This window comes from Phocoena phocoena, chromosome 9 (genome assembly GCF_963924675.1).
Source record: "Phocoena phocoena chromosome 9, mPhoPho1.1, whole genome shotgun sequence".
Lineage (NCBI taxonomy): Eukaryota > Metazoa > Chordata > Mammalia > Artiodactyla > Phocoenidae > Phocoena > Phocoena phocoena.
In genome coordinates this window covers 33,285,417-33,307,899 of record NC_089227.1, presented here as the reverse complement: position 1 = coordinate 33,307,899, position 22,483 = coordinate 33,285,417, and the positions used below count along the sequence as shown (strand labels likewise).

Sequence of the window (22,483 nt, the reverse complement as noted above, 5' to 3'; positions counted from 1 at the left end):
CTCTCTTGTCTTTTTTTAAAACAAATTTATTTATTTATTTATTTATTTATTTATTTTTTGGCTGTGTTGGGTCTTTGTTGCTGTGTGTGGGCTTTTCTCTAGTTGTGGCGAGTGGGGGCTACTCTTCGTTGCAGTGCGCTGCCTTCTCACTGCAGTGGCTTCTCCTGCGGAGCACAGGCTCTAGGCACGTGGACTTCAGTAGTTGTGGCACGTGGGCTCAGTAGTTGTGGCTCCCGGGATCTAGAGCGCAGGCTCAGTAGTCGTGGGGCACAGGCTTAGTTGCTCCGCAGCATGTGGGATCTTCCTCAACCAGGGCTCGAACCTGTGTCCCCTGCATTGGCAGGTGGATTCTCAACCACCGTGCCACCAGGGAAGCCCTCTCTTTTGTCTTTTAATTATATTTATATTACAACTGTGCACCACACTCTAATTCAGGATCAGTACTGTAAAGGGTCACATAGTAAAATTTTTTGTGCCACATACTATCTCTGTTGTACATTCTTCTTCTCCGTTTTTATTGTTTTACAGCATTTAAAAAATGTAACAAGTATTTTTTAGCACTCAAGCCATACAAAAACAAGCCATGAACTGTGTTTGTCCCACTGTCTCTAGTTTTCCAACCCTTTTTCTAAATTGAGAGAATTAGACTAAAATCTTTGTATGAATGTTTTTATATTGCCTACCACCATCCCATCTAATTCCTCACCAGTGCCAAGGATCTCCTTATTCATAATTAGTGATCTCATAGTCAAGTAATATTAAACTTGAATATAATCTCTTTTCTCCATAACCCTATGACATTCTGTGCTTCCCCTAAATTTAATGCCTATGATAATTATATTTACTTGCTTAATGGCTCTATCTGTTGTGTTTCAGTCTGTATCCTCAGCACCTAACAAACTACTGTCCCTGAGTAAGTATTCAGTCAACATTCTTTGATTGAATGAGTAATTGATCAGAAACCCAGTTCTCTGAATCAGTTAAACTAGATGAGGAATGACTGAATGCCAGATCAAAATAGCCACATCCAGGAAGATCACTAAGCAAATATCCAGCCAATATGTAAGCAAATATCCCAAATAATTCAGGCCAACATTATATATAATAAACTATATTTCTATACTTTTCAATACATTTCCTGTTCTTAGGAAAAAACCTGAATGGTTACATTCAAAAATAAAAATATCAACTCTTTCTCAGTCAAGATAAATTATATTTTAAGCTTGCTCCATTAATTCCAAGTTTAATGGATGGCTATTGGATTACCACCGACTAACCAGTGCTGAATGGTAATGAAAGTTCAAGATTCTGTTCAAAATCATGAGAATTTGAGCTGCACTTTTATATCTCCCAGCCTCATTATGAGCATCTTCCTTGGTTTACTGAATTACAGGCTGTTATGTGTATAAGAAGTCGGGGAATTTTTAGTTTAAGAAATAAAGATTTCCAATTCATTCTTTTATGAATTTTCAGTACCTAATTAGGCATGTGATTTCTAAGGACTTGCTCTCACATTCCAAACATAATAGTATATGGTAAACATACCAGTTGGGTTCTTTGAGAACTGAAGCTTACATGTGGAACCACACTGAATGGTCTATTTTGGCTAAATTTTCTTTTGGAGCAGTATTTCCAAAGTAAAATATTTAGAAGGAATTAAGTTGGTATAATTTTAAAGTGATCAGTTAACAATATTTAAAGTACTTAGTTTAAATCTCCGTTTTAATATTCATTTTCTTCTTTCAAAATAACATTTAGAAATGAAAGCTTTATTTAAGACAAATTTTCCAGTATTCTTATTGGAAACATGCAGCTATTCTTAACAGTTGTATAATTTGTACAATATTGGAAGATGGCTTCTTTGCAGTGTTTGTTATGTGGTTTTCTTTGGTTATAACTGAGATGATATGCACTAAAAACATCAGTGATTTTCCTTCTTTTAAACAGGATTTCATTTCAGGTGGATCAAAGAATGAACGTTGTGATATTGTTTCCAATTTAATAAACAAAGGCTGCTCAATTGATTTGATAGAATACCCATCTGTGCATGTAACACCAAGTGAAAATGAAATCAATACCCAGGTGACACCAGGAGAAGTGCTGATTCAGCTACGTCAAGGTATGGTTATTTTCAAATAAATCAATGATGATTCTTCATTTGAAATTATATCTAGCTTTATTTGCTCATATTTAGCATTTTATGGCAGGCAGTATTGCTACAGTAGAAATAAGAGTGGGCTGAGAATCAAGAAATCAGAATTCTAGTCTTTCTTATGCCTATAGCTAGCTGTGTGGCCTCAGACACTGCAAACCTGACCACACTATATTATAATTATGTGTTTCCAAACTTGATCACATTGTACTGTAATTGTGTTCCTATGCCACTGCCAGCTCTGGAAGAAAGAGAACATGTTTCATCCCACTCTGTTTCTCCAATGCCTAACAGAGTGCTGGCATGTAGTAAGCACTCCATTAAGTGTTTGCTGAATTTGTTAGTTGATTAATTAGTAAGAGATGTGAATTAAGCTAAGTCTTAGAGCCTGTGTGATAAGCTTGTAACAGAAAACTATAATTCATAATTATCATAATTAACTTGAGCTGATTTGGCCCCTGAGAGTAACATACACATTTCCTCCAATACTTCTCTTATACTTGTCCTTCCACACCACTGTATTGCTCATGTAGCAGGCCACTGGAAATTATTCATTTTCTCCAGTGCCAGAGAATCCCAATGAACTAACTACATATGGCAAGATAAGTTCAGGTACAAAGATATGCATCGCTCAACTAGATACATTTAGTTTTAAGTGGTATGCAATTGCCTTCAAGCCATCATTATTTCATTTTGGGTGGTCTTGTCCTGTCATTAAACTTTTGAATAACCATTATCAACATATGACCTCCCAATTCCAAAGCTGAGCTATTTTTCCCAGACTCTTGGATTACCAAAATAACGAAATCCATTTCTTTCTTGGCCCTAGGCATATTCCCAGCTTCCAATTAAAACTGTGCACTTCACCATATCCAACAATTATACAACCTAGTATGGACATAAATGAGTGACAGCTGGAAAGGGATACACAAAAATTAAAGTAACTAGGTTGGTAAGATTATGACACTTGCCACCTTCTATTGCTGCCATAGCAAAATACCACACACTATGTGGTTTAAACAACAGAAATTTATTTTCTCACAGTTCTAGGAGCTAGGAAGTCTAAGATCAAGGTGCTGGCAGATTCGGTTTCTGGAGAGGGAGAGAGAATGACAGACAGACAGAAAAGGAGCTCTCTGTTTTCTACATATAAGGGCACTGAATCCACCATGAGGACCCCACCCTCAGGACCTCATCTATATCTAGTCATCTCCCAAAGGCTCCATCTCCAAACACCATCACATTGTGAGTTAGGGCTTCAACACAGAAATTTGGCTGGGGGCGGGCAGGGAGGGGGCAAAATTCAATCCATAATTCTTGATATATAAAATAATGTTTTCAAAAGCTATGAAATATTTTTAGAAATTAATTATATTTTATACAAGAAAACTGAACTCCAAAAAGTGAAACTGTTTTTATAGGCCAACATCTCTGAACACCTCGCAATAAAATTTAAAATCAATACAAGAGGATAAACAAATACTAAATAATAGAGAAACAAAGAAAAGGTTTTCCTAAATAAGTTCTATCTCCAAGAATAAATCAAAACTCTAGTCATAGACTATTTGATAACAACAATAATAACAACACACATCATAACATAATGGTATGTGTTCAAAGTTGCTCTCAGGATAATTCAAAACTTTAAATGCTTTTATTATTAAAGAAGAATGAAGCATCCAGATAAAGGTATAGAAACAACAAAAACAAAATAACCATAAGGAAAACAAGAGGAAGAAATTCATAAGTGAAGAAAAAAAAACAAAATGGAATGCAAAATAGAAATAAAAAAGTAAAATGAACATATAAATCCAAAATCTGGTTATTTGTAAAGCCCAATGAAATAGACAAATTGCTGGCAAAGCTAATTAAGAAAAAAGGACAAAAAGCAAATGACCTGATTATAAAGACCATAACCAGAGAAACAAATATTGGGTAAAAAAAAACTTTAAGAAAATATTAAAACTGGTAAAATGCATTAAATGTGGTAAAATATATAAATCGTAATAATAAAGATAATTTTCTAGGAAAATATACATGACTAAAATTGACTCAAGAAGAGGGAAACCCCTAAGAAACCTAATAAAGATATAAGAAGTTAAGAAAATTATAAAAGAAACTCCCCCTAAAAACATTAGGTCTAAAGGTTTTCATGGGGAGAAATGATTTCATGTTCCCCTAAACATTTAAGGAACACATTATCCCTATGCTACATAAACTCTTCCATGGTTTTAGAGAAGGCTTAGAAGCTACTCAATTTTTACAAGCTTATCATAACTCTAGCATCAAATCCCTAATAACATTTTAAGAAATCAAATTAAACTGCATGTGATAATAAGAGCAATGTCACCATACAAGTAGATTTAACCTAGGGTAGTTGATTGTCTTAAAATTAATGTATTTTTATCATCTTAGTTTGCCAAAAGAAGAAAAATATATATTGTTATCTCAACAGATGCCAAAAATCATACAAAAAAAATTTAGTATCCATTACTGCCCAAACCAAAATTGAAGACTACTTCTTTAATATGTATTAAAATCCTTCTGAAAGTTTTACATAAAAGCAATCAGACAAGAAAACTGAGTACGTGTTATCAACATTTTGAAAAGATAAAGCAAAATTATCATTATATGTCTACCTGGAAATCCAGGCAAATCAACAAAAACTAACTACTAAAATTAAAAATAAAAGGCCATGGCAGGAAATTTTTTAAATATTCAAAAATCAATGAATTTCTTATATAGTATTAAATATAACTTAAAAAGGGATCATTTCAAAGCAGCAACCTAAAATGTAAACTGCCTAGTGATAAACTTTCTAAAAAATATGTAGAGTCTATTGTGCTACGTAAAAGACAGTATGAATAGATGCAGAAGAATTTTATGTTCCTGAATAGGGAAACAATATTATAAAAATAACAGTTTTCTATAAATATATTCTAGTAATGTAACAAAATCTAAGTGAATCAATAAATGTAAGACAGTCCCAATCAAATTTAAATGCAGTTTGTTTAAACAAATCTTTAGTGATACTCATTATACATGTATCTATCTATATCTATCTATCTATCTCTCCATATATATAACAACGTATTTATTTAGGATACATTCCTAGGAATAGATTTACTAGGTCATGTGTATTACCAGATTATTCACAAGAAAAATTCATGTCCAGTTAGGCTTTCAAGAGTCAACCTCACCCATTCTCATTCTTTTTAATCTCTTCAATTTGTTAAGTGTAACTAGTCTATTAGCTGTTTTCTTTTGTCTTTTTCCTATTACTAGAAAGCTTGAATATTTTTCTTAAGCTTATTAATTATCTTTATCTCTCCACTTTGTGTGTGATTTGCCCCTCCATACAAATTTGCTTATTTTTCTCATTGAATATTAATTTTCAACAGCTTACAGATGAGGCTTATCGTATATTATTTACCTCTAAAAAAATGACTAATAGCCTTTAAAAATGTCTTGCTCTTTTTTAAATACTTGAGATTTGAAAATTACAAGGTGCATTTTTTTATACTGGTATGTTACTTTTAAATTTATACACTTAAATGAATTTAGTCTGTTCTCTTCTGTAGACATAATGGTGGCTGAATCCTCCTGAGACTATAAATTAACAGTTCAAAAGTTGGGAAGTTATTTCAGTGCTGTAGATAAGCAATGGCAGTAATGGTAACAAGACAGGAGAAAAATGGCCAGACTTGAGAGATAATCCGGAGGTTTCATCCCCAGGGATTGGTGATTGATGAGTATGGGAACACCTGGGCTCTGGCTCGAGCATCTAGGTGAGGTGGAGAAGGCTGCTCTTTGTGGAGGGGGTGAGTCTGAGTTCAAACAGACAACTTGAATTAAGGTAGTGACTTACCCATTAGAGGCTGGAGTTCTGGGGAGAGACAGAGTTGGAGATAGAGAAGCTGGAGATGTCAACATGAGGTAGTAAGTGAAGGTAGTATGAATGAGATCATGGGAGTAGGAGAATCAAAACACAAATGCTTAATGTCTATGTCAATCATTATAGGGTTTGATTTTAGTCAATTCCCCAATCCTCATGAATTTCTATGTGAAAATAGTTACTGTCTAATGTGTATGTTATCTTTCCAACATAGCTATGACAGAACTATATTTTTATAATCTGCATATATAGCAAATAATTATTAAAATAGATTTAATAAGTTCATCTAAAAGTGCATTGTGGCATCAAAGACATGCCAGCTTTGGGGCATAATATATAAAGCTGTATTTTACCAACTCCAGATATATAGGAACCTCATTCCTTACAATGTAAAGTCCTTTGCACCCTAATATATATATATAAGAGTTGCGGGTCTGGTATAATGAATACCTAAGTGTAAAATACATTTATTCCCTAATATTAATTTTGATTTATTAGATTTATTTATAGATAACCACTTTATTCTTACCTGATAAAAATTCATGACCTTCAATGTAGCATTTATTAAGGATTTTAAAAAGTTTTTATTTTTAAAAATAAAAATATTTCCATTATATCATATACTAAGTTTTTTAAAGGAATGTTAGGGCTATATAAAATATGTATATAATATATATAATTGAATATTTTAAATGAGATTTTAAAAAGATATTTTCTTTTACTTTTCACTTCTTAAACTATACTTTTTAAAATTTTTACCTATCAATTTTATGGAAAAATAATAACAGAAATAGGCGACTAATCCTAGTTTATGTCCCCTAAGAACAGTGAAATGAAATGAAATCTTTAGGAAGATAGGTGAGAGAAGATAATTCTCGATTTCTGTTTCAGAAGTAATATAATGTATATGACAAGGATGAGTATAATTTGTACTTCACTAATTGAAGAAAAGGTTTCAAACGTGATTCATTTTAATATTTTAAAGAAAAAAAGTTCTTTAGTGTAGCTTAATTTAAAATGTAAGATTTTTCAGGTATTCTTCTTGAATTCAAAACTTTTTTCAAAAAACCTAAAAATATAGAGTCATGCATTTTTCCTCCTCAACACCTGGCACATATCCCCCATTTTATCCCACACAGAAATCCAGAAATGTGCTGGAATCTGTACCTTGCTGTTTCAAACTAGTCTAATTCTTGGGCCTTCTCCTTCCCCGGCTCAAGGATAATGAATAGAAATTGGCAGCTCCTTCCTCCTGCTACAGTTCTCCATATTTTCTTATGGTTTTTCAGTTTCATCTTATGCAGAACATTTCTTACTTATCTTTTCTTAATATCCAGTCATGTTTGTTGTAGCCAGCTCTTCAGAGATGCTCACGCCATTATTTGAGTGATTTAAAACTCATTCGAACAACTTTAGTTTTTTGGTCTATTCAAACCAATATTGGCAATAGCTCTAAGTAGGTCTCAACTTTCCTCCAAGTCCTCTTTCTTATTCTATGTCACAGACTCTTTTCTTGCCTTTAAAGTTAATCAAAGGAATAGGACTTGAGCCTTTAGAATCTCAAATTATGAGGATGAAGCTTTCCTGGAGATAATGTAAGTGGTGGCATAAATATTTTGGGGCCAGATGATACTCTTTTCCTCTTATAGAGAGAAACTATTTAAGATCTCCCTAAACTATGGGAAAGAAGTTATAAATATTAGCTTCTTACTGTGGTATATATATGGGCCTTTTGAAATGCTGTATCAAAATATTCTTCCAATATAGTTTAAAGAACATTTATGAGTGGCTATGCATGTACCAAACCCAGAGGCTTCAGAGATAAATAAACAGTTCTTATCCTAATGTTGTTCTATCTAATGTTAGATAGAATAGTTCTATCTATCATCTATTCTAACATTAGAACAGATCTAATGTTAGAATCTAGTAATACTAATGGTAATAATTACTAAAGTCTATATATTTACTGTGTACCAAATACTGTGGTAAATATTTTATATGGATCACTGCACTTAGTAGCTCTTACCCACTAAAAGAATCCACCCCCACATAGCTCCTTCTCTCAGAGTAGCATTTAAGACATTGCTGCTGGAATTTATATCACAGTGGTGATGGCCGCAGATATTGTCTTATTTTTAGATGTGTTTCTTTCTCATTCGATATATTCAAAACCTCTTTAATGTCATCTTCCCTTTGAGCCCAGTGTTGGTGGCACCCCAGTAGGAACTGAATGGCAATTTTATCCAGGGACATGGTATCCATGTTCCCATGAAAAGATATGTCTACTGCCTCCAAGAGAAGGTTTCTCCGTCATATATAATTATCCAATCCAAAGCCAACTTGAGAGCATAATGTGGGGAGTGTCTCAGGCTCATGGGCAAAATATGGTAATCTAAGCTTGGCCCCTTCAGCTTCCTCCTTAACAAGCAGAGTGGGGTTTGGGGTCAGCCTATGTAGGGCTGCCCACCTTAAGCTTACTACTTAAAGCTAGAACCTTTTAGGAAACTCAAGTGCCTTGTAGTTTAAAAGTAGCGATTATCATTCTCTCCAGCGATGAGTAAAAGGCCTGTGTACAGAAAGATTCTCCTTTCTCCTTTAGTGAAAACTTGTCTTACTGAGGTGTCAGCCCACGCTGAGGTCTTCAACTGACCCAGGTACATGTGCTAACGCCAGCATCTATGTAATCAAAATCAAGCTACAGCAGCCTGCACCCTCTAACCATGGCCATTTGGCCAGGCTTCCTAAAAGCCTGGCAAGGCTTCCTAAAAGCCCTCTTCTTTGCTGAGGTCAGTGAGACTAGGATTCGCTTGCTAGGCTATGAGCAGCTGACCTGTGCTGAAGGCTCCTGTGTGGCTAGCATTTTACTGGAGCTCCCTGAATAGCTCAGGCCTCCAAGGCCTGTGCTTTTGCTGATGCTATGTAGACTCTGCCTATTGGCTGAGATAACCAACCAATAATATAACAACTCACACAGTACGCTGAATATCTGGTACATTTTTCGATGACTCTATAAAAATAGGCAGCCATTCATCTTTAGACAGAGCCACCATAAACTATAATGATCCATCAAGATGAAAATACCATGTGGCCAGCTCCTAATGCCTTCAGCCATATGTCCAAGTCAACAGTTAAAAAACAACTACACAACTTTAAAAAAATTAAAAATTAAATGCTGACCCACACATTAAAATTCAAGCTCCTCCACATGAACCACACTCCCCAATACGCTCCATTTCTATTTCTCATCGATCCAGCCCTATCTACCAGATTCTATCATTCTTCTGAATTAAACTTCTCTACCCAAATTGCAGGACACTTCCACATGGGCAGGATTTTTCACCAGATACTTGGAAAGCAGAGCCAAATATATGTTCACTGAAGGCAGCCCAGCTCCTAAAAAAAAGGAGTGAAAGAATTGACTGGGCTGGGCTATGCAAGCCCAATTTCTCCTCCCAAACTCTTGGGCTGAAAATCCAAGAATGTTATAATAAAGAAGTTTCCTGCATTTAAAGGCAAATTAGGAATAAGTAAATAGCCCCTTTCTCCCATAATTAATATTACAAACCAAAAAACCTTACTATTTTTAATACATTCCATAATCTGGTTGAAGAACATTTGATTTGTGAAGTAAGTTTTAAAATATTGCTATTTTTAAGCATATTAAGACTGAAAATATGATTTGATAAATTGTAAGATTCCTTTAATAAGTAGATCAGGCTACCAATTATGTATACAAATTTGTATTTATTAAAAAATTTTTTACACTCAAAATATTCCCCATGTGCAAATAATTAATGACTTACAAGCATTTGCTTTATTATTTAAGAAAGTAAAATTCACAAACTTCCTCTATTTAAATTGATAACTTTTCATCATGTACTTTAAAAAGTTAAATACAGAAGTACTAACTCTGTAGGGTACCAAATCCTTGTATCACTTGATAATGGACAGAAAACTAAATAAAACTGTATTGCAAAGACAGTTGTCTTTTGGAGGCTCCAACAATTCTCCTTATGGTGACCCTCTCTACTCATCCAGTTTCTTTGCCCCTGTGATCCCTCTTCAACATATGTTTATCATGCACCCATTATGCATTGGACAAATGCTGTCCCCTACATTGTCTTGGTCCTCAATGTGGCACTGCTGCATATCATTCTTCAGACCACTGTCTCATTTCTTCTTACAACTAACTGTTGGGGAGAATCTAATCAAGTAACATGATGAGGTAGGAATTATTTTGAATAGCTTAATGTACTTCTCTCAGTACCAGAGTTTTCACATCTCATATGTAAATATACCTTAACCCAAAAGAATGAATCTACACCTGCATCCAATAAGGGGTAAATTTTCTTAGAATACCTTTCTGGCTGTCTTCATATCTAAATGCGACCTGAAAACAAGCACAGACACCTACTCTCTCTTATGATAGAATGCTGCTTGCTGTTTGTGCTGTGCTTTACTAGACACTAGAAATACAGGTTCATATGGTGATAAATATATTACCTATTACATTTATGTTGAGCTGGTCTATTTGTTATTATCTCTATCTGCCCTATAGAATTACGAGAAATGCACTGTAGAAGTTGGAGACTAAGACATTGGTATGTCTGGGATGGTACCGTTTCCAAACTGCCTTGAAATTATTCTGGAATATTCCCAATTTCTTTCATTATGCACAAATTTGTGATAATTGTTCTATACCTAAAATGTGACTGGCTTATTGATAGCTTAACCTGAGATGTTTAAAATGAATACTATACTATGTTTGTCTTTCTCTGAACTAGGAGCTGAAGCTAACTTTATGCTGAAAATTCATCCTCTGAAGAAATATCCTGTGGATCTTTATTATCTGGTTGATGTCTCAGCATCAATGCACAATAATATTGAAAAATTAAATTCAGTTGGAAATGATTTATCTAGAAAAATGGCATTTTTCTCCCATGACTTCCGCCTTGGATTTGGCTCATACGTTGATAAAACAGTTTCACCATACATTAGTATCCATCCAGAAAGAATTCATAATCAATGCAGGTATCTAATATTTGACGTGGACTTCCTAATGCTAAACAAATTTAAAATCTTATAAAACCTCATTTTGTTTTTAAATCAAAGACTTATTAAATTTTATACTTTTGTTTTAATTAAATGATAAATGAAAATATGTATAGAAGAAGTATGTTTCTATCTGAAAACTTCTGAGACTGAAGGGTGGCTTTTTACTTTATATTTTTTCAAATATCATTCACTTAGTTTCTATTACAAAAAACACAAATATTATTAGTAATTTTGGATAAACCTCCAATAATCAGGCTACCATATATATATACATATATATATATATATATATATATATATATATATAAAAAATACGTCTTTGAAACTTCTGTATTCCTTTTTTGATTGATCCAAATTTGCTGAATTAAGGTTTATCAAATTTAAAGTACTTATTTTGCCAGTATTGCATCTGTATTTCCATTACTGTATTTTGACTGTTTATAATTACATTGCTTATGATGTGATTTCAAACAAAACTCAGCTAGCACATGGAGGATAGGTAGGTCAAAAGAGAGAATTTGTTTGCTAGAAAGAGCCCTTTTTCTTATCATTTTGGAACAGCATATTCCCTACTATGAAAGGAAAACAGACCTTTAAAATATGAATTTCTCACACGATACTTAGCCTGTTGAATTTTCAGAGAGAACTATAAATGTGTTCAGGTCTTCCTTAACAAAACATTTCATTTTATCGTCTTCTTTCCTACTTTCATGAATTGCCCAGATCACTTTACAGTATATACTCTAATTTACCAAAACAACTCTGCTTTCTGTTGTAGAGGAACAAGACTGATGCCTCTCCACATAGAGTTTCACACGCCTTCTCCCTGAATACAAATGCACCTGAGGAATGATCCTCACCTTTGGGGACATTATGGAATTCTCAAAACAATTTTAATGAATTTTGACCATTCATCAATAATTCTATACCAAGCATCACTTTAAAATTAGGAAAATATTTTAAAATATCTAACAGTAGTATAATATTTTAACTAAATTCCTAAAAACATTTCCCAAAAAGTGTTTTTCAGCTGTTCCATGGGCAAATGTGATAGGAAATCACTGTAAATTTTCATCTCCTCTTAAAAATTAACAGTGCATATTAGCATAATAAAAGCCCTTAGGTGTCCTATATTAAACATGTTTAATCTTCTTTATGTTTTGACGACCAAGGCATTATATTGTTACATGCAAAGAAATATTCACCAATATTGAGCTTTTCTCTGATTTTATAAAATACAGATTTTCTCTAATAAAATTTTCTTGGCAAAAATAAAAAAGGTATTCCCTTCTCACATCAACCACACACTTTTACTATGACCATGAGTAGTATTTTGGATCTTTGAAGGACGCATAGCAAAACAGAATTTGCATTTCTTCTTTACCCATATAGTGACTACAACTTAGACTGTATGCCTCCCCATGGGTATATCCATGTGCTGTCTTTGACGGAAAACATCACTGAGTTTGAAAAAGCAGTTCACAGACAGAAGATCTCTGGAAATATAGATACACCTGAAGGAGGTTTTGATGCTATGCTTCAGGCAGCTGTCTGTGAGGTAAGAAGTTTCACATTATTGAATATTTGCTCAGATGAAAAATTCTCCAAGAATTTAGGATTTTTCCCTTTGATTTATGGAGTGAAAACATAGCATAGAAGAATATATTCTTCTCCTATCTGTTATTCGTCACCAGTATTATTCACTTTGGTATGTGTTCAGGACAGAGGGGCTAAATTAGGAGAGGGTTATAAATAGGAAAAGATAAAAGGGAAAGAATAACTTATGCACTTGGAAAATCATTTCCAAAAGGGCTGCTCTTTTCACTCACTACTCTCCAAGGAAAAAAACAGAAATAGCTTGTTGTCCTACTCACATCACAGTGGGCAGTCTGCACTTCATAAACCTGGCTTGTTCTTCCTCTGTGGAACACCAGAAGTCTCTAGCCAGGAGATAGTGTGGTCAAACGGCTGTGGAAGAGGATATACAAATAAAAGTTAATGCTATTTATGAAACAGCACTGAATTTATTCACATCATTCTAGCCTGACTTAATGTTTTAAATTTAATGTTTACTTGAAATGAAGACCATAGTAAAGATCTATGTTATTGTACAAGATCTAATTACATGTTTATTTTAAGAGTCACATTGGATGGCGAAAAGAAGCTAAAAGATTGCTGCTGGTGATGACAGATCAGACATCTCATCTTGCTCTAGATAGCAAATTGGCAGGCATAGTGGTGCCAAATGACGGAAACTGCCATCTGAAAAACAACGTCTACGTCAGATCAACGAGCATGGTAATACAGCAACAGCCTATTAGTAGTTACGACTTTTCTGGTTACAGTATAAGTTTAAATTGGCAATTCAGCTGTCCTTGTACCGAGAAATTACCTAAAGGATCATGATGCAGAGTCAGGATAAGTCATGAAAGACAAGTTACAGAACAATGCAGTCTATAAATTCTGCTCAATAAAATATAAGGCTGAAATACTTTGATAATATCTAGTAGTTGACTCTCTAATATACTACAAAGCACTGTATAATTTATGAAAATAAGAGTGATAGAAGAGCTTACTTTTTACTCAACTGAAGGACCTTAAAAGGAAAAGAGCATATACATATACGTTTGCCTTACTAGTTTACCTATAACTACTTCTACAGGGTTAGTATTGAAAAACATATTAGAGATTAAGAAGAACGTATTTGGCTTGAGGAATCCTCGCAGTAAAATAGACAGAATCAAAGTAGAGACTAGGGGAAAAAAGGAGTAACACAAAACCGGCTTTCAATTTTATACCTCACTCCTTCCTTCTGAAGTTTATCTATATTTAAAGGCTCTTTTGTTTAAACAGTGCATATCTGGATTGCTTCCTGAGGGTTAGTTTCGGCTCTGAATCATATATTTAAATACAATCTCTTAGAACATCTTTCCCAGCATTAGCTATTATTCATGTAGAAAATAACTGCATAAAGCATCATTTACTTGTGACGTGACACCTACTTATACAAGCATGCAAATGTTAGAACAAAAGCTTCCAAACTTTCTTATATTGCGGTACCTAGTGTCTTAGTAATCTTTTCCCTCGTACACGTAGGCAAAACAAGCAAACAAAGAGCCTGACAGTTCTGTTTATTAAGTAGTTAGGTCCAAATAACATAACTATTTGTGTCCTAAAAACTTAGTAGCCAGTTAAAAAAATAATACACATGAACATCAAAAAATATATGTGTGTATGTGTGTGTGTGTGTGTGTGTGTGTGTGTGTATATAGTTTGTCATTCTTAGTAAATAAGTTACAATGGGAACTTCCCAAGCCTTGGAATCAGACTAGATATAACCATCCTCACTTCCTGTTCCGCACTGATTTTCACGTTGCCCAGTTTTGCAAAGATATGGCATCATCTAAAAGAACAGAGCCGAATGTAATGGTAAAGCTGTGAACCACCTCCAGCTAGTAGTTAATGGGTACCTGACAGATGCCATGTATTACTGTCCTTCCCTTAAAAATTCAAGATATTTTGAGGTACCCTGGTGAGTGTACTGCAGTGCTCTAAGGCACCTCATGCAGAGTTTGGGAAATGCAATATTAGAAACATATAAATTATGCTGAAATGTGTGTGGTTCCCATGAGTGAAATTTATTTAAATTTGGTTAATCTGAAACATTCTACCAGACTTTTTGAAAGTCTAGAGGAGCAACTGTTATTACCACATAAAACAAGTTCAACCCTTGGTTGGTTTAGATTCTTGAAAGCAGCCTCAACATTTAAAGATTTTTTAAAATAACTAGAATTTGAATTTTAAATTTTAGCATTTGGAGTTATTCCCTTAGTGTCTTTCTTTTTGCTAATTCTCTTCTACTCAGCCACATTTCACTTTGGTAGACCTATCCACTTTAATTAAGTCATTTATTATCTTTCCTTCCATTCAACCTCTTTTAATCTGAGACAGAGTTCTAATTCATTTACTGGGAGTGGAGGAGAAGACAAGAGGAACTATTCTATTGTGAGACAAGTAGAAGCTTTTTTTTTTTTTAAAGGGAAAATAATAATCACATTATTCTCAAATTGCATTGCATTATCGTTTTGAAGTTTTGCCAAGTCATTGAAGTCATCACTCCATAATTGTATTTTAGAGGGTGCTGTTGCTCATATAGGACGGATTCCTTAAGGCAAAGAAATGTTCTCATACTTTTAGACATATGCCATGCCATATAACCTTATGGAAACAAATTATAATTCTGATGGAATTTTACACAGTGTTTGGGCTCTTATGATATCAGGAATTTGGACAAACTATCATGAACTTTATTTGCTTTCTTGAAAATTGTTTTACCTACTTAAAACAATGAACCTTCCACATGTCACTGATATGTATTGAATAAACCAAGGAGTAGTGTGTTTATTAATAGCTTAGAAGAATATTTTTATCTCAGTTATCCCATGTCTGTGTTTTAAGAGATCTTCTTCCTAAGAAGTTCATTCCCTTCATTTCCAGGGACACTGCCCTAAAACAAAAGAAGTTGAAGCATTTTGATTGATCCCTTGACTATGTGTTTATATACACAAGGTGTACGACTGCTCTGAAACCTCCTACATCCAAAGCTACCCTGAGCCTAATAAGCATATGTACCTGCTTATTTTAAAATGACCTCCATTCTCTCCTATTCAGCCATTATAGAGGAATTTTAAAAGGTATTATTTAGACAAGCAATCAAACACTTTGCTTCTTGGCTTTACGTCTAGCAGCCAATACCAGTAATGTTGAATAGTACCTGAGCTTCTTGGGCCAAGACTCTGGTCCTTTCATTTATAAAAGGAAATGATAAAAGACCTTTTACATGTCTAAATTACATGATCCAGAGTTCTACTGCTTATTCACCTAGCTGTTTCATGAGGGTCAACGTGAATTCCAGAATTATAACATCTACCCTGTTTTCAGTTTTTATTAACTGAAACCACATATGTACATACAATATCAGTATACTGCATACTGTACAGTGTATACAGTATGAAATTTATCTTTACAACAACTTGGTACAGTAGTCATAGTTATCTTTCTTTTATAAACAGAAAAACTGAGGGGAGAAGAAACTAAGAATGTTGACTGAGGACAGACAGCTAAGAAGTTAATAAGTGGCAGAGGTAGGGCTCAATCCAGTTCAATCTTTTATTAAAATCTATATTCTTAACCACTTTGCCACAGTGTCTCAAGGGAAAACTAGAATAAATAGAGCAGTGAAGTTCTTGCTGTAGTTTCTGCTCTAACCTTCTAGTTACAGTCTTACTTATAGAAGAGATAAAGCAGATAATCTGGCTTACTTAAATTACATAACATGATAAAATTTTAAACAGTTTAAGCATTGTTACATTTTATATATGGCCATTGGCAAAAAATATTATAGTATTAAATAAATTACCTTTTCCACTGCTTTTTCTCCAGTTGCCAGTATGAAAAACTTGAGTAGTAATGTAGTTTTATAATTTACCAGTAATAATGCCAGCTTAAAATAAGGATTTGTTTCTAAAATGGTAGAGGTTAGTATAAAAATTGTTAATGGTGTAGAAGACAGGTTAATACTGAGGTCCTAGAATTTCACTTTGTCTCCCTACCCAGCTCCTCCAGGGTGATTCCCAACTTCATGCAAAGCCCTCCTCACAACCATTCACCCCATCCTTGGCCAAGAATAACACCAGAGTCTCCAGTAACAATGAAAGGGGCCCAAAGAGCAAATATTTGGAAGAGGCACACAGGTCATGCAATGAACCATTATTAATGGGACTTTCAAATATTGCTGTGACTCTCAGTCCTGATGGAGAGATGCAAATAAGCAAGATCCTACCACACTTCTAATTATATTAGTAGCTCAGGTATGGTGTTTCTTTCTCTGAGCATTTTTTTGTGCCCCATCATATTATGGTCAGTGATTCTTCACCCCTCCTATCATTTAACTCCTCAGAATTCCTTTACTTATTTAGTCTCATGGAAATTACTGATACATAATTATAAGAATAATAACATTAAAATTCTAATATGTCAAAACTAAAGCATATAATAAAAATTTTCACCTTATTTCCTGATTCTTACTTTGTTTTTCTCTGCTTAACACTGCATAAGAAAAACTTTTTAAATTAATTAAAAAGATAAGATCAGTTTAGCGTGTTAGCACCTTTGGGTTTTATGAACATGCACCATCAGGAAAGTAAAGAGAATATCACTCAGGCTAAATGCACCCAGAAAGTTTTAAGTCCATATGCAGCTGGTTTTTAAAAAAATATTGTTACAACTTTTAGTTAAAGGTAAAGAGAGAACTTCAGCAAGAGAAAAATAAAGAATCACATACAAGGGAACACCCATAAGGCTATCAGCTGGTCTTACAGCAGACTTTGCAGGCCAGAAGGGAGTGACATGATATACTTAAAGTGTTGAAAGGAAAAAAACCCCTACAACCTAGGATACTCTATACAGCAAGTCATCATTCAGAATTGAAGGAGAGAGAAAGAGCATCTCAGATAAGCAAAAACTAACAGAGTTAATCAACACTAAACCCAACTTACAAGAAACATTAAAGGGCATCCTTTAACTGAAAAAGAAAAGGCTGTAACAAAGAAATAAATTATAGGAAGGGGAAAATGCCACTGGTAAAGGCAGATATATAGTAAAGACAGGGGTTCAACTACCTAAATAAGCTACTACAAAGGTTAAAGGACAAAAATTGTAGAAGCAACTAAAACTACAATAAATAGTTAAGGGATTGATATGAAGATATAAAATATGATATCAAAAACAAAAGGTGGAGGGGATAGTAAAAAATGTAGCTCTTTTAGAATGTCCTTGAACTTAAATGACTATCAGTTTAAAACAAGTAGATATAGTTAAAGGTCAAAATATATGAACTTCATGATAACCACAAATCAAAAACCTGCAATAGGCATACAAAAACTAAAAAGAAAAGAGATGAGCTAAAGCACATCACTAAACTAAAAAGAGACTAAAACTAAAAAGACATGAACACAAGCATACAACTAAAGAAAATCATCAAACCACAAGGGGATAGACTAAAACAAGAAGACAAAACAGAGAAACAACCAGAAAAAAGTAACAAAATGGCAATAAGCACATACCTACCAATAATCACTTTAAATGTCAATGGACTAAATGCTCCAATCAAAGGACACAGCGCGGCTGATTGGATAAAAAATAACCCATCTATATGCTGTTTATAAGACACTCACTTGAGAGCTAAAGGTACACGGACTGAAAGTAAGGGGTTGATATTCAATGCAAATGGAAACAAAAGAAAGCTGAAGCAGCAGAACCTTATCAGACAAAATAGACTTTAAAACAAAGTCTATAACAAAAGACAAAGAGGGAATTATATACTATATTATGATAAAGGGATCAATACAAGAAGAGATTACACTCATTAACATACATGTGTCCAAAACAGGAATACATATATAAAATATTAACAGAAATAAAGGGAGAAATGGACAGTAATACAATAATAGTAGGGCACTTTAACATCCCAATGACATCAATGGGGAGATCATCCAGACAGAAAATAAATAAGGGAACAGTGGCCTTAAATGAATCATTAGGCCAGATGGACTTAATAGATATCTACAGGACATTCCATCCAAAACAGCAGAACGCACATTCTTTTCAAGTGTACATGGAGCATTCTCCAGGACAGATCACATGCTTGTCACAAGTCTCAACAAATTTAAGAAAATAGACATTATATCAAGCATCTTTTCTGACCACAATGGCATGAAACTATAGATCATTTATAGAAAGAAAAACAGGAAAAGAACAAACACATGGAGACTAAACAACATGCTACTAAAAAAACAGGGGTCAATGAAGAAACCAATGAGGAAATCAGAAAATATCTTGAGACAAGGCAAATGAAAAATGGGAACACAACACTCAAAAATATATGGGGTGCACCAAAAGCAGTTCTAAGAGGGAAGTTAATAGTGATACAGGCCTAACTGAAGAAATAAGAAAAATCTCAAATAAACAGCCTAACTTACCAACTAAAGGAATTAGAAAAAGAAGAGCAAAGTCTAAAGTCAGCAGAAAGAAGGATATAATAAAGATCAAAGCAGAAATAAATAAATTAAAGACACTACCCCCCAAAAAAACAACAGAAAAGATCAATGAAACCAAGAACTTATTTTTTGAAAAGATAAACAAAATTGATAAGTCTTTAACCAGGTTCATTCAGAAAAAAAAAAGAGAGTACCCAAATACACAAGATAAGAAATGAAAGAGAAGCTACTGCTGTTATCACAGAAATACAATAATAAGAGAATACTATGAACAGTTAATGTCAACAAATTGGACAACCTAGAAGAAATGGATAAATTCCTAGAAACATACAATATTCCAAGACTGAATCAGGAAGAAATAGATAATTTGAATAGACTGATAACTAGTGTTGAAATTGAATCAGTAATCAAAACCTCCCAAACGAAAGTCCAGGACCAAAGGGCTTCACAGGGGAACGCTAACAAACATATAAAGAAGAGTTAATACCTATCTTTCTTAAACTATTTCAAGAAATTGAAGAGGAGGAAACATTTTCAAACTCATTCTATGAAGCCACCATTACCCTGACACCAAAACCAGAGAAAGACAGTAAAAAAAAAAAGAAAATTACAGGCCAATATCTCTGATGAATATAGATGATTCTATCACTATATGCAGATGACATGATACTGTATATAGAAAACCCTAAAGTCTTCATCAAAAAGCTATTAGCACTAATAAATTAATTCAGTAAAGTTGCAGGATACAAGATTAATATACAAAAATCTATTGCTTTTCTATACACTAATAATGTATTAGTATTATGTATTTTCTCAGGAAGAGAAGGTAAGAAAACAATTCCATTTAAAATCACATCAAAAAGAATACAATACCTAGGAATAAACTTAACCAAGGAGGTGAAAGACCTATACTCTGAAAACTATAAAGCACTGATGAAGGAAACTGAAAATGATAAAAAGAAATGGAAAGACATCCCATGCTCTTGGATTGGAAGAATTAATATTGTTTAAATGGCCATTTTACCCAAAGCATCTACAGATTTAATGCAATCCCTATCAAATTACCAATAACATTTTTCACAGAACTAGAACAAATTATCCTAAAATTTATATGTAACCATGGGAGACCCCCAAATTGCCAAAGAAATCTTGAGAAAAAAGAAGAAAGCTGGAGGTATCATGCTTCCTGACTTCAGACTATACTACAAAGCTACAATAATCAAAACAGTAAGGTATTGGCACAACAAGAGCCATACAGATCAGCTGAACAGAATAGAGAGCCCAGAAATAAGCCCATGCACATATGGTCAATTAATCTATGACAACGGAGGCAAGAATATACAGTGGGGAAAAGACAGTCTTCAACAAGTGGTGCTGGGAAAACTGGACAGCTACATTCAAAGGAATAAAATTAGAACTTTTTTTCCACACCATATACAAAAATAAACTGAAAATGGATTAAAGACCTAAATGTAAGACCAGAAACCACAAAAGTCCTAGAAGAAAACATAGGGAGTATGGTCTTTGACGAAGATCTTAGCACTATGTTTTTGGACCTGTCTCTTCAGGCAAGGGAAACAAAAGCAAAAATAAACAAATGGGGCCTAATCAAACTTAAAAGCTTTTACACAGCAAAGGAAACCATCAAAAAAATGAAAATGCAACCTACTGAACATGAGAAGATATTTGCAAATGATATGTCCAATAAGGGGGCAATATCCAAATATATCAACAGCTAATACAACTCAATATCAAAAACACCCTGATTAAAAAAATGGGCAGAAGACCTGAATAGGCATTCTTCCAAAGAAGACATACAGATGGCCAACAGGCATGTGAAAAGATGTTCAACATCACTAATCATCAGGGAAATGCAAATCAAAACCACAATGAGATATCACCTCACACCAGTCAGAATGACCATCATCAAAAAGACTACAAACAATAAATGTCAGTGAGGAATGTACAGAAAAGGGAACCCTCCAACTTGGAAAACAGTATGGAGGCTACTCAAAAAATTAAAAATAGAACTAACATATGATCCAGCAATTCCACTCCTGGGTATATATATATCTGAAGAAAATGAAAACATTAATTCAAAAAGATCTATGTACACCAATGTTCATAGGAGCAATATGTAAAACAGCCAAGATATGGAAGCAACATAAGTGTCCATCAACAACTGAACAGATAAAGAAGTTTGTGGTATATATATACAATGGAATATTACTCATCCATAATAAAGAATGAAATTTTGCCATACGCAACAACATGGATGGATATAGAGGGTATTATGCTTAGTAAAATGACTCAGACAGAGAAATACAAATACTGCATATTTTCACTTATATGTGGAATATAAAAAATAAAACAAATGAATGGATATAACAAAACAGAAACAGACTCACAGATACAGAGAACAAGCTAGTGGTTACCAGTGGGGAGAGGGATGGGGGGGGCATGTGAACAATAATGACTTTAATAATAACTTTAGAATAGACCTAATTTTAATGCTTGTCATGCTTGCAGAAAATTACCCAGGAAATTATTTCTGCAAACAATATTTATTTTTTCTTCTTTAAAATTGAAAGCAAAAGTTTCACACAGAATCACCTGAGCTAGGCTCAGAGTAGTCTCATGTTGCTTTTATAGTGCCCCTGAAAATGAGAAAAAATACTGATTTTCCAAAGTGACTCAATAAAAACAAAAATTGATGAAAATACTTATGAAATAAACTGTTCCAAATAAATTATATGTTTGGTTAAGTCATATTTAAGCAGAAAACTTACTACCATTCTTATTGAAAAGCTTACAAAAATGGTTATTCCATGCCCCTCATTCAGTAGCAAGGATATCAAGAATGTAACTGATACCATGTTTGGCAAGAGCCACAAATTCGAACACTTCAGGAGCCAGGTGCAAAAGGTAAATAAATGAGGCAAGTTAAAGCATATCCAAGAGCCCAGCATTTAGCCTTTAGTAATGGCCTCCAAATGTCTTTTATTAAGCAGTCTTTTATTGAAAGCTGTCTTTTATTAAGCAGCCCTGTGGTATTTGTCCCTTTACACTTAGGGAGCACCACCCAGCCTCCCAGTGAAGTGTAGATATTGTTATTACCTCCATTTTATAAATGAGAAAATGGAAGCACTAAAAGGATCAGGAACTTGTCTGTGGTCACACAGCCCTGCATAGTAGTGCCTAGGTAAATGACAAGCAGTGTGACATCAGGACATGAGCTTCTACTTACCATTAATATGGGCTTAATAATTAGAAAATGGTAAATGAAAGTCTTTACACATGTTAACCCATTTAATTCCCACCATA

General features: G+C 33.9%; 1 protein-coding gene across 1 annotated transcript in view; it reads left to right on the top strand.

Annotated features, from left to right (window-relative positions):
* Positions 1 to 22,483, top strand: part of ITGB8 (integrin subunit beta 8) — an 82,035-nt gene that overhangs the window by 40,393 nt on the left and 19,159 nt on the right. The window contains exons 3-6 of the mRNA XM_065883548.1: positions 1,948 to 2,119; positions 10,832 to 11,078; positions 12,495 to 12,660; positions 13,242 to 13,400. Of these exons, the coding sequence (XP_065739620.1) occupies positions 1,948 to 2,119; positions 10,832 to 11,078; positions 12,495 to 12,660; positions 13,242 to 13,400 (744 nt within the window). The remainder of the gene's footprint in view (positions 1 to 1,947; positions 2,120 to 10,831; positions 11,079 to 12,494; positions 12,661 to 13,241; positions 13,401 to 22,483) is intronic.